Here is an 18,973-nt window from a genome sequence, read left to right on the forward strand (position 1 = left end):
GGCACTCTCCTTTAAGAGGGAGCCGCGCCCTGTATTAGGAAAAGTGACGCTAAGTTATCTTCTAGTCTCTCCGCCTGGTGCCGAGGGGCCATCGCCAACGAGAAGAGAAAAGGCGCACGCGCGTGGGCACAGGCTGGGAGTTGAGTATGTTGCACAGAAGCGGATGCCACCGGCACTTCCGCCTTCACCCCTGGGCCAATCACAATCCGGGAAGGGACGTTTCCGGCGGCTTCGGGGCGGGAGTTCCGGTCTCGTTGCGGTAGAGCCTCCTTCCGGGAGCGGTTGATGGTTGAGAGGCGGCCACGTGGACCGGAGCACAGCTCCGGGACCGTGTCTCTAGGCGAGCGAGACAGCGGGCCTGTCTCCGCACCTCATCGGAGCCGTGACGCCCCAGCTCCGGCTCCTTCGCCGTGACACTGTGTCCCCGTCTATGGGGCAGGAGACTTCGCGCCTGGCGTTTGCCAGGCTCCGCCAAGACTGCACGTTTCTGCAGGCCTCCACCCGCGCTCCGTCGCCAAGGGCCCCGAGGACGGCGGCCTGGGCCTTTCGGGCATATGACGTCATTTTTTGGGTTGTTGTTTGACTTCATTTTATAGCGAGGTTCGGAGTTTGAGGCGCGGCCCGAGGTGACCCTGCCCTGGTCTCCCGCCTCTCGGGGCCCCTTTCCGCCCACTGTGTCCCGTGGCAGTGGCAGGTGCGGCAGCACTGATGAATCCGGGGCAGGTGAGTGGAGGGTCACCCAGAGCCACGCCCCTGGCGGTAGCTGCTGGTGTTTTTCCTGGGACTCGGCCTTCCCTTCTCCCTGTTCTTGGTCGCGGGTCTCTGGAGGCAGTTACTTCTGGGGTAGGCTACCGAATTCAGGTGTATGAATAGATTCCTAAAATGACAACTACGGGGGTAAATTTCGGCACCATGTGCCGACTCTCAGGGGTGAGCCAGAGTTGGGAGTGACCAAGGTCTACATTGTGCCTTAGGGGAACAGAGAGCACCCGGGCTGAGGTCAGGCCTGACAGCCAGAGGAGCTAGACCTCCCCTCTGAAAGTTTTGAGAGAAGGTGGAGGTGATTTAACACGTTTCCTTACGTAGGTTTCCTCTGGCTGCACAGAGGAGGCTGTGGAAGTGAGGGAAGAGGCAGGGAGCCCTGGGAGGATTGTGAGCCGATAGCTCCAAGATCCAAGTCCAGGGGACTGCTGGGAGAAGGTGAGCCCGAGCTCACCTGGGAGATCCAGCTTGAATGACACCAGGACAACAGGCTGGCAGGAGAGAGTTTGAGGTCGGTCATACTGGACTTAGCTTCGGAAGTATTTTTTCCTGCCCGCCTGCCTGGTTTCGCTCTGGGCTGCACACGTAATCAGAGGGAAAAGAGGAGAGAGCAGCTACCAGTGTGGTGCGCAGTCGGGCGTCTCCTCTGAGCTGGAGACTGCGGAAGAGAGGGACGTGGGGTGCTCTGGGGAGAGATGCTGCCTGCCAGCTGATCTGTCCCCGTCGTGGCAGGGCAGTGTGACCTTCGAGGATGTGTTCGTGTACTTCTCCCGGGAGGAGTGGGAGCTGCTAGAGGAAGCTCAGAGACTCCTGTACCGCGATGTGATGCTGGAGAACTTTGCGCTGGTGTCATCGCTGGGTAAGCCCCTCTTTTAGTTAGCTGTTGCTACCTGGTAAATTACCCCAAAGCTTAGTGCACTGAATAGACAAACATTTATCTTACAGTTGCTTTGGGTAAAGAATCAGGCATATTCTACTTGGGTACCCCTAGCTTAGGGTCTTTCATGACCTTGCTGGCAAGCTGCCCAGGGTTTCCATCTGATCTGAAAGCTCAACTGGTGGTGAATCTCCCTTCAGGGTCATGCACGTGACCAGGAGGCTGTTGGACGAAGCCCTCCCTCAGTTGCTCGCCATGTCGTGTTCTCCTTAGGCTGGTCACAACAAGGCAGCTGATTTCTGAGATGACGGGCAAGAGACAGCATCCAGGAGAGAAACTGATATTCTTACAACCTGCCCTCAGAAGTGCCATCCCACAGTGTTTAATTATTTTCTAATGAACAAAATTATTTTCTGTTCATTATAAAATAGTGTTTAAACCCAGCCAGCACTCAGCTGGAAGGCATTAAAAGGGACGTGATTCCCAGTTTCCTGAGCTGAGTGTTGTTTTTTCTTATGGGCAGTTCTTGGTGTCTCACACTTCTGTCACGGCTCAGCTTCTTTCCTTGTTCCCTGGAGTAAGAGTGTGAGTCCCAGGGTGAGGGGCACCTCCCTCCTCTCCCAGAGCCGCCCCAACCTCTGCTGCCGGGAGCTTTGAGATGAAGGATTTGGGGGTGAGAAGTCTTGCAGTCTGCCCCCGACACTCCAGATCTCTGGTCTCCTGTGCCCCGGGTTCTGCCCCATTCCGCCATCTTCTCTGTGAAGGGGGTCTCGCAGGGTCACTACTGACCCCTCATCAGCTGTTCTTTCCCATTAGGACTTGCAGTTTCCAGGTCTCATGGGGCTACCCAGCTGGAGCCGGAGGGGAGCCTGGGGTGCCTGAGGAGGTAGACACTGCTCCGGTCAGAGCAGAGAAGACCTGGAGGAGGCCCAGGCCCGGTGAGCAGAGAGCGCGGGCAGCAGGGCTGGCTTTGCTTTATAACAGCAGTTTGCGCTGCGCCTGTGGTGTCTCCTCCCCCGTCTTTGATGCTTCGCTCGTTTGTCGCTGCTGCTCTGCCCTTAGGCGCCTGCCTGTTCCACCCCCCTTTCTGGTCGCACGTCTTACCTGACCTCTTGCTCCTCCACGCAGCGCTCCACAGCATTGGGTTTCTTTTAACATGTCATGAGATGTGCACATATCTTTCCATTTCCCTTAAACACTGTCAGGCCAGATATTCAGTTCTGGGCCAGGTTTTTCTGGCCCTGGCTAGACCCTTTCTCACAGCACTCACCTGGCACAAGGAACCAAGAGCCTTGCTTCAGACCATCTGCATGGTGCGGTTCAGAGTGCCCTTGGCCACACTGCCCCATCCTGGTATCCCCTCCTCTGAGGTTCCCTTCCTCTGTAACAGTCAGAGGCCCCTCCTCCTCCTGATCCTGGGCCCCATGTGAGGCCTGCAGTCCCACAGACCCATTGCCAGTTGTATAGACGCACATTTGTTACTGGAGGCCACCAGCTGAACGTGCGCTTCAGCCACATCTGTCTTCCTTCAGGTTGTTGGCACGGAGTGGCGGGTGTGGCTGCACCTTCTGAGCAGGGGGTTCCTGTGAGCCAGCCGCAGATGAGAACTACCCAGGCTGAGCCCTCTACCCACACGGCTCACCCCTGCAACATGCATGGCCCAGTCTTGAAAGACAGTTTGGCCCCTGGCTGAGCCACAGGGAACTCCCAGCAGGTGAATCATGGGGAGAGATTTTGGGTGTAGTGTAAACCTTGACCAGATGCAGAAGTGGTGGAATGGAATCTTCAGAAGAGAAAACCCAGGCTTCATTTGTAAAGCACTACGGATCCTGTACATCAGAGACAGCCTTCACTTGCAGAGAGGGTGGCGAGAACTTCCCAGCCAGCACCTGGCCCCTCGCCATGGGGAGAAGCCAGGTGGGCATGTTGGGAGCTTATTCTCTGCTGTCATCACCACGGGGTCCTTTTGGGCATTGGATTCCTGTTGGGCCGGAAAGCACAACTGAGGCCATAAAGCCTTCTGCCTCTCAGTGGCCCTTGGAGGGAATGTTGCTCCAGGGTCAGTTGATTCTGGGACTCTGGGTTGGAGCAAACTAGAAATCAGAAATGCGAAGGGCCCTGGAGCCCAGGAACAGTTTCCCACAAGGAGAGTCTTCAGGAGGATGAGCTGTGAACACCGTGGTGTGAGAACAGGTGACACTCTGCACTCCAGCAGTCATTGGAGCAATCCTCCAGTAGATGCTTTTCATAAACAGATCTCACGTGCACCAGGGAAGGCTTCCGTGATCTCCACAGGCAAGTCTCTGCAAGTGGAAGAAAATGTGGGACGGTTTAACAAATGTTGATGTGCCTTTCTCCTGAGGGTGGGCCCAAGTCAGCACATGAGGATTTATGCTCAGCAGAACCACAGGAGTGGTCAGGCTCATGCAGCAATAGCGCATTCACGCTGAGAAGCCTTATAAATGCAAAGAATGTGGGAAAGTATCTTGTGTCTGCTCTGCTTTTGTTCCAGGTAACATGTCGCACTCCAAAAACAGTCATACTTTGAGTGCAAAGTATGTGGGTATACCTGCTGTGACAACTGTTTTTCCGCTCATTATGTGAGAGTTCTCACGAGAGAGGACCCCAGAGTACAGTGAGTGTGGAAAGGCCTTCATTCACCCTTATTTGTCTGGCCTAATAGGATCCATGCTGGAGAAAGAGAGCCTTTAGTTATAGTTCCTCCCTGATTCCATACGGGAAGGCTCACACGAGGGAGAAACGTGAATCTAGCGGATGTGGACAGTACCTCTTCATTCGTTCATTCCTTACCAAGCCTCAGAGTGTTCATGCTGGGGAGAAACCCTGTGAGCGTGAGAAATGGACCAAAGCCTTTTGCATGTGAACTTGTCTCAGGCACTGTCAGAGAACTCATACTGGGAGAAGACCTTTTGAATGTAACTCCTGGGGAAAATCTCCTGAACAGAGGAAGCTTTGTACCTGAGGAATTATACCAAAGAGAAACAAGTGTTCGTATGCTGTGAGAAAATCTTCTGAGATCAGTTATCACTTATTGTCATTTGAAGAGTCATACAGGAAATTGGTCCATCCTAGGAGATTGCATCTGAGGATGTATAAAGGAGAGAGAACCAGTGGCTACTGTGCAGTTTCAAAAATCTTCAACCATAGCTCTACCATTACAATGCACTGAAAAATATAACAGGCAAATAAATGTATTTATGACTTTTTTTCTGATTTTCCTGAGAAACCAATGACAGTTTATTCAGTTCAGTTCAGTCGCGCAGTCGTGTCCAACTCCTTGCGACCCCATGAATCGCAGCACCCCAGGCCTCCTTGTCCATCACCATCTCCCGGAGTTCACTCAGACTCACGTCCATAGAGTCCGTGATGCCATCCAGCCATCTCATCCTCGGTCGTCCCCTTCTCCTCCTGCCCCCAGTCCCTCCCAGCATCAGAGTCTTTTCCAGTGAGTCAACTCTTCGCATGAGGTGGCCAAAGGACTGGAGCTTCAGCTTCAGCATCATTCCTTCCAAAGAAATCCCAGGGTTGATCTCCTTGCAGTCCAAGGGACTCTCAAGAGTCTTCTCCAACACCACAGTTCAAATGCATCAATTCTTTGGCGCTCAGCCTTCTTCACAGTCTAACTCTCACATCCATACATGACCACAGGAAAAACCACAGCCTTGACTAGACGGACCTTAGTCGGCAAAGTAATGTCTCTGCTTTTGAATATACTATCTAGGTTGGTCATAACTTTTCTTCCAAGGAGTAAGCGTCTTAATTTCATGGCTGCAATCACCATCTGCAGTGATTTTTGAGCCCCCAAAAATAAAGTCTGACACTGTTTCCACTGTTTCCCTGTCTATTTCCCATGAAGTGATGGGACCAGATGCCATGATCTTCGTTTTCTGAATGTTGAGCTTTAAGCCAACTTTTTCACTCTCCTCTTGGCTGGCATTTTTTGTTGTTGTTTTTGGGTGGCAGGGGAGGTGTTTGAGAGATTAAACACCTGAATTAATACGCACTGTGTGCCACGCCACACCAGGAAAGCTGGGAGCTTGAGAACATCTCTGCAAATGTTACTTGTTACAAAACATCATCTTAGGTGACACCTTGATTTATGAGGCCTTTAAAACTTAAGATACAAAAATGTTGTCTAAAATTATAATCTAAAGACATAAGGACACACTTATGAATGGGTACATGTTACTTTACTACTTGAAACAGTTTAAGTCTTCATTTTTATTTATCCGTTAATTATCGAGATATAATTGACATATAACTGTACGTTTAAGATGGACATCATATTTATCTGATACATTTACACTGTAGTATGAGTGCCATCGTAGCATCAGTTAGCCTCTGTTATGCCACAGAATTATCATCTCTTCTAGTGGTGGGAACAAATAAGATACCATCTCTTGGCAAGTTTAATGTTTATAATATAGTTTTATTGTCTGTAATCCCTGTACTGTATGTTAGATCTCTCGGAATTATTTGCCTATGAGGTGTAAGCGTATGCCCGTGAACATCATCTCTCCCACCCCCTGACCCCACCCCCGGCCTTTGGTAACCATCACTGTAATGTTTTCCAGCTCAGTTTTTGGTTTTGTTTTGCTTTTTCCACATATAAGGGATATTATACAATATTTGATGTATATCACTTGGCATGATATCCTCAAGGTCCATCTGTATTGTTGAAAATGGCAGGATTTCCTTTTTCCTCAAGGCTGAGTAGTAGTCCATTGTTGATGTATATATGTTTTTATTCCTTTATCCGTTGATGGATGTTTTGGTTGTTTCCACATCTTCTCTATTGTGAACTATAATAAACATGGAAGTGCTCCTATCTCTTTGATAACCTGTTTTTATTTCCTCTGGAGCTTGAGGATGACATTGATTGGGATTGCAACTTGTCTGCACCATGCCCATCCCCAGCCACATGGCCTTGGTCATGTCACTTAGGCTTGGGCTTGAGTATTTGTGTGTGTAAAATAGAAACCTTGGTTACATAGAGTCAGGAGACCAGCAGGAGGGAGCTCTCACGCCCTGCCGCGGACAGCAGTGCCCAACAGGAAGGAGAAAGGTTCCTCTTCTTCCAGGAAAAGACGCAGTCAAGGAAAAGCCCTGGACTCTTTCTCCTGACTCACGTTTCCCCTCTGTGAAAGTGTCCTCTTGCTGTGCAGGTCCTTGTTGGGTGGCGCGCCATTATTGCAGGCTCCAAATCACAGTTCTCAGCTGATCCTGTGTAAGCCCCTCTTTGCTGGAGAAATAGCTGGCAGTCTTCATTTTAGGGGAACAGTTTTCAACAGGAAAAACCCAGAGTTCAGAGGTATCAGACTGGCTGCCTGATCCCTAGGGCCCCCTGAACTCTGCTGTTCCCCTTCCAATCACAGCCCTTCCATGGCATGTAATTTGAATCTGAGATACAGATAGAAATCAGCCCACACGTCGAATTCTACACAGAGGGAACCTCCTGTGCAGTGATGGGGAGTGGGGCACACGATGATCCTGAGGCACGTGAGAAATGGAAAGTTCAGTATAGGGAGTTCTGAGGGTAGGGTCTGGGCGCGGAGGTGGCTCACCTGAGGGGCTTGTCAGTGGAGTCTCCCAGAGAAGGTGAATTCTGCGTTGGGACAAGCCAAGGGCACATATATTCTGCAGGGATGCTGTTCAGGAGCGCCCAGCTGTTCATGAAGCCCTTGCGGCAAGACTCCCTCAGGGTGACGAGGCCAGTGCAGAGCAGGAGACGTGGGTCCAGCGTGGGCGCCTTGTCACGTGCACCAGCGGCAGGCACATGCAGGGCACACTCAGAGAGGCCATGGGGCTCACAGAGACTAGCAGGAGACTGCAGCGCCATCACACACACGGTTCCACAGAGATGAGTCGGCAACTTGGACACATGTGGGACACAAAATGCTATGCAGATGGACACACAGATAGCCACCAGGACACAGAAGAGAGAGGATTTGTTTATATTGACCAAAGACACACACACTCATGAAAACAGACACAGGACGCCCAGATACGTGCGCTCACAAGTCCCATACATACCATGAACAGTGCTCACGGGGATGTGCATGTACAACACAGATGCATCCACTGGCGCAAAGATACGTACATGCAGACGTGGGGCACTGGTGTGCGGAGATGGGGACACCCGGAGAGAAACTCCTGAACACACACACGCTACACAGGACACAAGCAGCAACGGGTACACAGAGGGGCACGGGGAGAGAGGCAAAGGTAGACACCTTTGTACAGCCACGTTGGCAGATGCACAAATGGTTGTACGTGAATAGGGGGAACCATCCAGAGACACAACAGCTCACCTGCTCACATGCACACACATTTACATGGGCATTCCCAAGTGCAGATAACCAGATGTATACACAGAGAATGTGATGATAAACGTTTAACTCTGCTCTTAAGAAAACCGTGGATCTAATGAGGTGGATGAAACGAGCTGATTATACAGAGTGAAGTAAGCCAGAAAGAAAAACACCAATACAGTATACTAACGCATATATATGGAATTTAGAAAGATGGTAACGATAACCCTGTATGTGAGACAGCGAAAGAGACACAGATGCATAGAACAGTCTTTTGGACTCTGTGGGAGAGGGAGAGGGTGGGATGATTTGGGAGAATGGCATTGAAACGTATAATATATATGAAACGAATCGCCAGTCCAGGTTCGATGCATGATACAGGATGCTCGAGGCTGCTACACTGGGACGACCCAGAGGGATGGTATGGGGAGGGAAGTGGGAGGGGGGTTCAGGATGGGGAACACGTGTACAACCTGTGGTGGATTCATGTTGATGTATGGCAAAACCAATACAATGTTGTAAAGTAATTAGCCTCCAATGAAAATAAATTTATATTTTTAAAAAGTACATATAGATTATGTAAGTTGATTACAATTTTTATTGATACAAAGGGTGTGACATGCTTCCCAGGTGCTGCACTGGTAAAAATCCTCCTGCCAGGGCAGGAAATACAAGAGATGTGGATTTGATCTCTGGGTTGGGAAGATTACCCAGAGCAGGAAATGGCACCCCACTCCAGTATTCTTGCCTAGAGAATTCCTTGGACAGGGGAGCCTGGAGGGCTACAGTCTGTAGGGTCAGAAAGAGTCTCAGCATGTCCCAGTCATGCTCAGACATGACTGAGCAGTTGCTCACAACGCAGTTTACAAATGGTAATGGTACACCCAATGGTTTCTGTTGCAAATTCCACAAGCCAATTAATTAATTCTTACACAGTGCTTTCATTAATTTCAATTTTAACTCTTTATGTGTCAAGATTAAATTTCAACATATGTATATATGTATATATTAGAAATAAGCAAATCCAATTCTAAGCATATAACCCATTTAAAATGAGGACTTTTTTTTCTCCCGATATATATACATGAAAGTTTACAACAAATTTATTGATAACAGCCAAGAGGTTGAAACAATCAACCCAACCATCAGTAGGAACATGCCTAAATAAATTATGATCTGGTCACATGAATGAAGATGTAAGAGTGTAGAATGCAGAAGATGAATAATAAAAATGGGCATCTGGTGATCTAATCAATATTTTGTGCTAGAAAACTGGCTACTTGTTCCCCAATACTCTTTTCTCCTGGACACCCAGGAGGATAGGCATGTCCCACCACCCTCCCTAACTTAACTTGGAAGCATGCAAATAAATTTTAGCCAATGGAAATGGGCTGGAGTGATTGTGAAAAATGTTTCTTCAATTTATCTTCTCATTTATACTCCTTCCTGGGGTACCTCTGTGGACCTCAATAGTTCCAGTTGTCACACCTCCCCAGGAATGATTACTTCTGTGGGAGCTGTAGCTCCAGGTGATGGAAAGATGATATCTTGAAGAGGACCATGACCTGAGCCACTAGATATCAGGCTGGGCCACCTGATGATCATCCACTGGTACCAGGTCTGCCTGTTGAGGGTTATGGTGGAAGGCAGGAGGAGCCTGAGTTTGTTCTTCTGAATTAGGCATGAATGATTCTTTTGTCATCCCACACAGTGAACCATGATATGAAACTATGTTAACTCCACTGCCCATTTAGGTCTAATAGAAATTACTCTTGATACTTCAACGTTTTGAATCATATGGTCTGTAGAAATGCATCTGTTTGACAATAGACCCAGTAGTTTATGACAATTGCCTGCATTTATTGTTTTAAAAAAATAGAATGAACTTACAGGTATACAGCTGTGATCTATGCAAAATGTTTGCCATTACCTATAATGCTACTTGGTGAGTTAAGACTGATTGTATTTATATTTTGAAAAATATGATCAGTGATTCTGCAAAGAGCCTCCGACATCCTCCTCTAGCTGTATGTGTAAGAAGTTGTGGTCCTGATGAATAGTAACAGTCAGCTTGTCTGTGTTCAGCACCAGGTCTTGTGCTAAGCACTTTTCATCTCACTTCCCATTTGGAAGGTATGTTCTCATTTTAATTGCTGTAGTTGGGGTAAGGAGGTGGTCATGACTTTCAATTCCCACTCCCAGGGTTTTTGTGTCAGAAAGTGTAGGTTGGATCCCAGAATGTGCTTTTTGAGCAAGCTCAGAAGGGATGCTGAGCCCATTTTGGATATCAACGAATAGCAGGCACATTTCATGTTACTACAGGAAGACTGCACAAGAGAGGGGTATCGATCTCATATATATATATATTATATATATATATATATATATATATATATATATATATATATTTTTTTTTTTTTTTCCTTTTGGCCGCGAGAGTAGCTTGGGGTTCGTAATTCCCGACTAGGGATCAAACCTGGGCCCCCTGTTGTGGAAGGGCAGATTCCTAACCCACTGGGCCACCAGAGAATTCCCTTCCATCCATTCAATTTAAATCTCAGTCTCCAAAACTCCCAAGAGGTGAAGCAGCTCTCCTAGGATGAAAGAATGCTCCACCTGCTGGAGACGTCGGAGGACGCCGCTTTCCTACATATCAAAGAAATGTGGGCGCGTCGCCTTTATGGGGAGGTCGGGCACTTCCCGGATGGCTCAGATGGCTATGCAGGAGACTCGGGTTCAATCCCTGGGTCAGGAAGTTTCCCTAGAGGAGGGAATGGCAACCCACTCCAGTATTCTTGCCTGGAGAACTCCATGGACAGAGGAGCCTGGGGGGCTACAGGCCATGGGTCACAAAGAGTCGGATCAGACTGAGGAACTACCACCTTCTAGAACTTAAGGACCTTTCTCTCTCCACCTGCCTCCGCGCAGCTGTCGGGGACAACCAGAAATCGGCCTTCTCCCCGGTTGGATGTGGGCCACAGACTCCTTCATCCAGAAGTCTGTTTCGCGGCGCATCCGCTCTGCGCCAATGGCAGCCCAGAAGATGCGCGTTTCCGTCGGCCCTTTCAGACCGAGGCGGGACTTCCGGCGTCACGGTGGTGACGTACTTTGCTGGTGCCGGGAATGTCTAGAGTGGCTGCGGGATCTGCGAGTCGGCCTGGGCGCCGCTTCCCGTGCGACTCTTGGGAAGCGACTAGGAACGGACGGTAATAAGGCTGGGGCCTCCGTCCGCGCCCTTATGACGATCCATGGTCGCCGCCGTGGGACGGGCCGCCTAGCGCGGAGCAGTGGGCTGGGGCTGTACTCCTTCCCAGGCCTTCGCGCTCGCTCTCCGTCCTCGTTCGCTTCCGGAGGCGGCACCCGGAGCCTGTGCGCCGTTTTGGACCACGAGGAAGCCAAGGCTCCGAGCTCGACCATCGTCCAGGGCCCACCGTCCCCGAGGGGGTGTGCGGGTCCCGCTGCTCCCACTGCAGTCGCGTTTCTCGACCTGGTTCTTCTCACAGGACCCCATGGCGGCTGCGGCGCTAACGAACTGGGCTCAGGTGAGTGGAGGGTCCCTCAAGCCCTCGCCGACTCAGGGGAGGGGGACGTTGTGTTCTCAGGCTTTCCGAACTTGGTCTTCGTCGCTCCCTTTTCTTGAGTAAGAAGGCGGTGAAGGGCGGTCATTGACGGTGAATACGTGGGGAGGATCCCGTTCCCAGTGTTGACGGGATGAGGTGCGAAATGGTTTCCAGGGCTTAGGAGCCCCCAGGTACCAACACTTGGAGGTGAGGTTGGATTAGGTATGTTCTGGAAACGGCAGGTCGCTGAGGTTATGTGTGCTCAGAACAGAGAGCAGGCAGTCAGGAGTCGGACTGGAATGGCAGGCTGGGAAGCTGGACCTCTGTTCTGACGGTGATGGGAACCGCGGAAGGTTTATAACAGAGAAGGGAGGTGATCTGACGTTGGGTGTTACAGGTCCCTCTGGTAGCACAGTGGAAAGACTGGGGAAGCCTGAGGGTGGGACGTGAGACCAGGAGGGTGTCGACTGCAATAGTCCAAATGTGTTGATTGTGGGTGACTAGCGTGGTGGCTGTGGACGTTAGAGAAGTGTGTGAATTTTGTATGTTTTTAAAGTAGGGCCGATGGAGGTTTTCTGATGAGACGTATTGATGTTCTGGGACTCTTCACCTGTCCTTCCCTCTGCGCTTGAGTCTGGGGACCTTAAAGGAGGAGTCCTTTCTAGCCCAGCACCCGGAATCTAAGCCAGGAGTTATATGAAGAGGCTCCTGCTTTGGGCAGCCAGTAGGAGGAAGACTGGACTGGTGCATTAGACTCAGGAACATCTTATGCAAATGCTTAGAGGTAAGATTGAGTTGGGAGTCCTTAAGGAGCCGCGGGTCTTAGCCCCGTCTGTTGAGAAAAGGGTCAGGAGTCGGGCAAGAATGGCAGGCTGAGGAACTGGGCTTCTTGTTTTGAAGGTGATGAAAGACATGGGCTTCCCAGATGCCTCAGTGATAAAGAGTCTGCCTGCAGCGTAGAAGACGCAGGAGATGCGGGTTTAATCCCTGAGTCAGGAAGATCCCCAGGAGGAGGGAATGGCAACCCATTCCCAGTAGTCCTGCCTGGGAAATCCCCTAGACAGAGGAATCAGGCAGGCTGCAGTCTTTAGGGTCCCAAAGAGGCAGACTCAACTAAGTGACTGAACCTGTGGCATGCACAAAAGACGTGGAAGATTTGGAGCAGAGGAGAGGTGCCCTGAATCAGATCTTAACAGGCTCCCTCTGGCGGCTGTCTGGTTGAGAATGGAATGTGAGCATTAGGGAGGAGGCTACTGCAGTGGTCCACAGAAGTGTTGATAGTTGCAAAGAAAGTCCCAGCTGGGCGCTGAGGACTGGGTGTCTTGCTCAGGCACTGGGGTGGCAGTGGTGCCTGTCAAACAAAAAGGACTTCTTCCTGGATGCTGTGCAGAGTGGCTTCAGGGGTGGGGCGTGCCTTGGAAGTGTGGACTGGAAGGTATTCAGTCTTAATGGAGGGGGACCCCAGATATGAGGAAGGTGTGGTTCAGAGTGATGTACATGGTGGGAGGAGCCTGGACTGATGGCCTTAAAGCTGTTTCTGGGAGGCATGGTCAGGAGGATGCCAGCAGGAGAGTGTTTGGTGCCCTTCCTGCTGGACCCATGGCTTACATAGTCTCTGTCTGCCCACCTTCCTGATTTTGCTTTGGGCTGCACACGGTGATCAGAGGGACAGGAGAGGGCAGCCAGGAGCGGTGTCACGGCCGAGTATCACCTCCGAGTTGGGAGGCTGGGGAGCAGAGGAGACGGGGTGGGAGGTGAGTGGGGGGCCTGGGGAGTCCTGTTGGGTATGGGCTCAGCTGTCCCCTTCATGGCAGGGTGGTGTGACCTTCGAGGATGTGTTCGTGTACTTCTCCCGGGAGGAGTGGGAGCTGCTGGAGGAAGCTCAGAAACTCCTGTACCGCGATGTGATGCTGGAGAACTTTGCACACGTGGCCGCCTTGGGTGAGTCCCTGTTTCAGTTACCTATTGGTACATGTCAAACTACTCCAAAAGTGAGTGACGTAAAACAATAAAAAGGCCTTATGTAAGTTTCAGAGTGTCAGGAACTCAGCACACCTCACCTGGTGCTTTTGGCTCAGGGTCTGTCATGAGGCTTCAGTCAAGCTCCCAGCCAAACTATTCTCATCTGAAGGCCATTCTTGGGAGGATCTCACTCACAAACTCGTGTTTTGTGTTTCCAAGAGGTCATTTCTCGTGGCTTGTTGGACTGTAAGCATTAGTTCCTCGCTGGCTGTTGGTCAGAGACCCCCTGGCTTCCTTGTCACCGTAGCCTTTCTGTAGCGCATCTCACAGCAGGGAAGGAACCTTCTCTCTGAGCAGAGAGAATGTCCAGGACGGTAGCTGGTCTTTTTCTAACCCAACCTGGAAACAATGATCTGATCATTTTTTCCTGTTCCGTTCTTAGAAATGGGTCAGTGTAGCCTCTGGTCAAGGGAAGTGGCTCGTGCAAGGGCAAGAACACCAGGTGACAGGTCTTCCTGGGCCATTGGAGAGGCTGCCTGCCACAGGCCCACACGCCTGCTGCAGTGTCCTTGGGTTTGGTTTTTCCCTGGTGCCCTGGGGGCAGCTCTTCCTGTCCTGCCAAATCAGGGGCTCTTCCCCCTCCCATCTTGGTTCCCAGGGTAGGGGCTGTGGATGCTCAGGCAGAGTCGTGGTGGTGTCCCTTCCCTGAGCAGTCTGACGCCTGCTGCACAAAGCCATTCTCGATCAGGTTAGGAGTTCAGGGCTCTGGCTGACAGTCTTGGGGACGGACTGTGCCAGGAGATATAGGTGCTGACATCGTCACTGCTTGTGGAGGACTTAGGGGTGTTCTGGCGAGTCCTCCTTCGGGTCTTTGTTTTTTAACATTTTCTCTTCTCTGTGGAATGGGTCTATCTGGCCTTTCATTTGCCCTGCCCCTTTTTTTTTTTTTAAACTGGAGTAGGGCTGGTCCAGAATGTTGTTATTCCCTCCCCCCCCTTTTTTTCCCACAACTTCCGCCTTCCAGATCCCATGTAGTTGCCCAGTGGCAGATAGGCAGAAAGCGCCGGGTGCTTGTGGGTGGACCTGACTCCAGCCACACTGCACGGCCAGAGAGAGCCTCCACTGCCACATAGGAACCGAGGGAACCATCTGGGGGCAGGGCTCGCGTTGTGCCGTCAGCCTGCTCACCAGTGTTTTCTTGCCGAGGCTTGGCAGTACCTCACTTCTCCCTCTCCTCTCCATGCGTTGCGCTTGGTGTTTCTCCTGTCTTCCTTCCCTTGGCTGTTTTCCCCTCTCTGGCCTCTGTCACTCACTCTCCTCAGCTTACTCCGAAATGCTCCATGACATTGGCTGCTTTAACGTGCTACAAGTCGTGCGCATATCTGTAAGCAGTCCAGAGGAGCCACCTGCTTACTTGCAGTTAGATTTTCCTGGGCCTGGACACAGCCTTCTGCACCAGGCCCACCTGACAGCAGAAGCCAAGGCCCTGCCGGAACCCTTTGTAGAGGAGTGAGTTGGAGACCTCGCCTCTGCTTCCAGTACTGTCCGCTCTCATTATGTCTTTACCCATCATTGGAAGTCCTCCATACCTTCCAAGGCCCAGGAGTGACAGTGGGCCCTTTCTCACTGATCCTGGCCCCCTCATCCTGCCAAAGCCCAAGGACTCACCCACTGGTGTGTCACACACTCAGAGGTGATGGACTTGCTGCTTCCCGCCAAAGTCAGCATGTCCTTCACTAGCCTCTCTTTGCTTTTAGGTTGTTGGTGTGAAGCAGACAATGAGGAGGCCCCTTCCGAGCAGAGTGTTTGTGTAGAAGGAGTGTCAGAGGTCAGGACTCCTGGGTCCTGTCCACTTATCCAGAAAGTCCATCCATGTGAGAGAAGTGACCCGCTCTTAAAAGACATTTTCCACCTGGCTGAACACCAGGGTTCCTGCCCTGCACAGAACCTGGACACACGTGACCCCTGTGGGCAAGGATTCCTGCTGAGTGGAAACTTTAATCTGCACCAGAAACCACATAGTGGGAATGATCCCGTCCAGGGGGATGGTGATGAGGCCTCATGTGTGAAGAGCTGTGCTGTCTCCGAGTTAGGAAGACCTTTTATTTGCAGGGGGAAAGGGATGGACGTGCTGGATAGCTCTAGCCTTTTCCAGCACCAGAGCACTCACAGTGGACTGAGTCCACACAGAATAGCTGAGTTTGTGGAATCATTTGCACACAAGTCCAGTCTCAGTTGTCACCAGGGAGACAGTGATGAATTGATGTTTCTCAATTGCACTGATGATGAGAAAGCCTTCATGAACGCCTTCACTCTCCTCGACAACCAGATAACTCAGGCGGTTGAAGTGCGATCCCTTAGGTGCCTGCCTTGTGGAGATCTGTCCAAGGAGAAATCCGCTCTTATTCGTCACAGAAAACTTAGTGGTGGGGAAACATCACATGTGTGTAAGGAGTGTGGAGAGGCCTTCATTCACTCGTCTCACCTAAAAAGTCACCAGAAATTTCACACTGGCAAAAGACAGTATACGTGCAGTGAATGTGGCAAGGCCTTCAGCCGCAAAGACACACTTGTGCAGCACCAGAGAGTTCACACTGGAGAAAGGGCTTATGACTGCACTGAATGTGGAAAAGCCTACAGCAGAAGCTCCCACCTCGTGCAGCACCAGAGGATTCACACCGGAGAAAGGCCTTACAAGTGCAGTGAATGTGGGAAGGCCTTCAGTCGTAAAGACACACTTGTGCAGCACCAGAGATTTCACACAGGGGAAAGGCCTTATGAGTGCAGTGAGTGTGGAAAATTCTTTAGCCAAAGCTCTCACCTTATTGAGCATTGGAGAATTCACACCGGGGCGAGGCCTTATGAGTGCATTGAATGTGGAAAATTCTTTAGCCATAACTCCAGCCTCATTAAACATAGGAGAGTCCACACAGGAGCAAAGTCTTATGTGTGCGGCAAATGTGGGAAGGCTTTTGGCTGCAAGGACACACTTGTTCAGCACCAGATAATTCACACTGGCGCACGGCCTTATGAGTGCAGTGAGTGTGGAAAGGCCTTTAGCCGTAAAGATACACTTGTGCAGCACCGGAAAATCCACACTGGAGAAAGGCCTTATGAGTGCAATGACTGTGGAAAATTCTTTAGCCATAGCTCCAACCTCATTGTGCACCAGAGAATTCATACTGGAGCAAAGCCTTATGAATGCAGTGAATGTGGGAAATGCTTTAGCCACAATTCTAGCCTCATTCTACACCAGAGAGTTCACAGTGGAGCAAGGCCCTATGTGTGTAGTGAATGTGGAAAAGCTTACATTAGTAGCTCCCACCTTGTTCAACACAAGAAAGTTCACACTGGAGCAAGACCTTATAAATGCAGTGAATGTGGGAAATTCTTTAGCCGCAACTCTAGCCTCATTCTACACCAGAGAGTTCACACTGGTGAAAAGCCATATGTGTGCAATGAATGTGGGAAGGCCTATAGCAGAAGCTCCCATCTTGTTCGGCACCAGAAAGCTCACCCTGGAGAAGGACCTCATGAATGCAACAGTTTTGGTGACCCTTTAGCTGCGTCTCTTAAACTTGTTTAATGCCCAGAAACTTCACACGGGAGAAAGGCCTTATGAATGGAGTCAATGTGCTGTGTCCCCGTTCAAGATTATAGGAGTCACACCAGCAAAGGTGGGGATCGTCGTTGGTACAGAGGCACTGAGCTAGTGGAGTGGGGATGACTGAGGCTCAGGAGAGGATGGGTGTCTGTTCTTAAGGTGGCGTCTCTATATGTCTGCGATTTTGGCTCTGTGGCATGAAATTATAGAGAAATTCTCAGGGCCTTCACATCTCCGAGTCTCCTGTGGCCACCACACTGTCTCAGTAAATAAAGGTCTGTGGATTCCTGTACCTCCCTGGGCTGCTGGTGTTCTGGCCATCACTGCACAGGCAGGAGCCCCAGCAGTGACAGCAGAGCGATCAGGGCTCGGGCTTCTCTGACCAGCCAGCGTTCCTCGTGACTGAGGTGGGCGTGAACTTTGTTGCTCTGCAGTTTTTGCTGATCCTGAGGCAGGGCTTATGCTCCTAAATTGTGTAGAGAGGGATAGAGTAGAGCCAGAACAGTTGGCAGATGGGACTTTCCAAGAAGAATGGTAAATATGGATATTTATGGGGAATATTTAGTTCTTAACATCTTTGTTGAGGTATGATGACATGAAATAAATGGCATGTATGTAAAGTGTAAAACGTTTTATGTTTCAGCATGTGTATGTACTGACGAGACCACACATCAAGATAATGGAGATATCCAGCACAGCCAAGAGATTCCTTGGGTCCCTTTATAATCCTTTCCTCCTTGTCCTTTCTAACCCCCCCTTTCCCACAATTCACATTTAGTAGCAAGCATATTCTAGAATTTCATATAAACAGAATTATATACTTTGTGGAGAGTGGGGACTCTGGCACTTTTCACCAACCATAACTTTTTTGACATAAGCCATATTATTGCATGTATCAGTTATTCATTTGTATTGTTGAGTACTATTCCATTGCATGGCTATACCACAATTGTTCTTTTATCCATTCACCTGTTGTTGGATGTTTGGGTTGTTTCTGGTTTGGCTGTTACAAATAAAGCAGCTGTGAAGATTTGTGTATTAGTTATCATTGAATTATATTGCATTGTATGGCTGGACCACAGTTTGCTTGTCCATTCGCTGACTGGAGAACAGCTTGATTGCTTCCAAGCTTCGGCGTTTATGGAGAAACCTGCACCATGCAGTGTGTGTGACTGCACGTAAGTATTCAGTCCATTTGTGTTCAAGCCAAGGCGTGTGATTTGCTGGGTCACAGTAAGAATACGTTTTCTTTCTTTAGAACTTTTCCATTGTTCGGCTGTGCTGCGTCTTCACTGCCGTGCGCAGGCTTTCTCTGCCGTGGCAAGTCGCAGCTGCCCTTTGCTGTGCTGTGCGGCTTCACGCTTTGGTGGCCTCTCCTGTTGCAGAGCGTGGGCTCTAGGCTTGTGGGCTTCAGCAGGTGCAGCACATGGTCTCAGTGCCTGTGTTGTGCAGGCTCAGGAGTTGTGGTGCACTGGCTGAGGTGTTCAGTGGCATGTGGGATTCTTCCCAGACCAAGTATTGAACCCATGTCCCCCACATTGGCATGCAAATTCTGAACCACTAGACCACCAGGGAAGTCCAGTAAGAGCATGACACTGTCCTCCAGAATGGCTGCAGAACATCATTCTGCATTCCCAGGAGCAATAGAGAAGAACTCTGTTACTCCGTGTCTTTGTCAGCATTTGGTGTCATCAGTGTTTTAGATTTTTGCCAAATAGGTGTGTAGTAATATCACGTTCTTGTTGCTCTAACTGCAATTCTGTAATGACATGACAAATATTTTTTCATATTCTTTGAACAGTGTCTTTTGCTTTCAGAGCAGAAATTTTAAATTTTAGTGAATTCCAAGATGCTCAGTTTTCCTTTAATGGATTGT

At 50.1% G+C, this 18,973-nt stretch overlaps 2 protein-coding genes across 4 annotated transcripts; both read left to right on the forward strand.

Moving 5' to 3' along the window:
* LOC102173683 (zinc finger protein 671) lies at positions 157 to 4,927 on the forward strand. The gene is given in 5 exon segments (XM_018063501.1): positions 157 to 723; positions 1,495 to 1,621; positions 2,456 to 2,494; positions 2,497 to 2,577; positions 4,152 to 4,927. Coding segments are annotated over 5 exon segments (354 nt in total). The 5' UTR covers positions 157 to 708; the 3' UTR covers positions 4,244 to 4,927.
* On the forward strand, positions 11,075 to 18,129 carry ZNF304 (zinc finger protein 304). Of its 3 annotated transcripts, none has more exons than XM_018063427.1 (4): positions 11,075 to 11,513; positions 12,088 to 12,315; positions 13,346 to 13,472; positions 15,251 to 18,129. In XM_018063427.1, exons 3-4 carry the CDS (start codon positions 13,439 to 13,441, stop codon positions 17,077 to 17,079), a joined length of 1,863 nt encoding a protein of 620 aa, XP_017918916.1. In that variant the 5' UTR covers positions 11,075 to 11,513; positions 12,088 to 12,315; positions 13,346 to 13,438; the 3' UTR covers positions 17,080 to 18,129. The 3 variants fall into 3 exon arrangements, with proteins under 3 accessions (XP_017918916.1, XP_017918917.1, XP_005693063.1); XM_018063428.1 differs by having other exon boundaries at positions 12,091 to 12,315; XM_005693006.2 differs by lacking the exon at positions 12,088 to 12,315.

The sequence above is a fragment of the Capra hircus genome, chromosome 18, assembly GCF_001704415.2.
Source record: "Capra hircus breed San Clemente chromosome 18, ASM170441v1, whole genome shotgun sequence".
Classification (NCBI taxonomy): domain Eukaryota; kingdom Metazoa; phylum Chordata; class Mammalia; order Artiodactyla; family Bovidae; genus Capra; species Capra hircus.

What these genes read in the sequence shown, in the direction of transcription:
- ZNF304 (XM_005693006.2), top strand. Translation starts at nt 11,481, where the DNA reads ATGGCGGCTGCGGCGCTAACGAACTGGGCTCAG. An exon ending in CGCTAACGAACTGGGCTCAG is followed by an intron (nt 11,514 to 13,345) that starts GTGAGTGGAGGG and finishes CCTTCATGGCAG; the next exon opens with GGTGGTGTGACCTTCGAGGA. An exon ending in TGCACACGTGGCCGCCTTGG is followed by an intron (nt 13,473 to 15,250) that starts GTGAGTCCCTGT and finishes CTTTGCTTTTAG; the next exon opens with GTTGTTGGTGTGAAGCAGAC.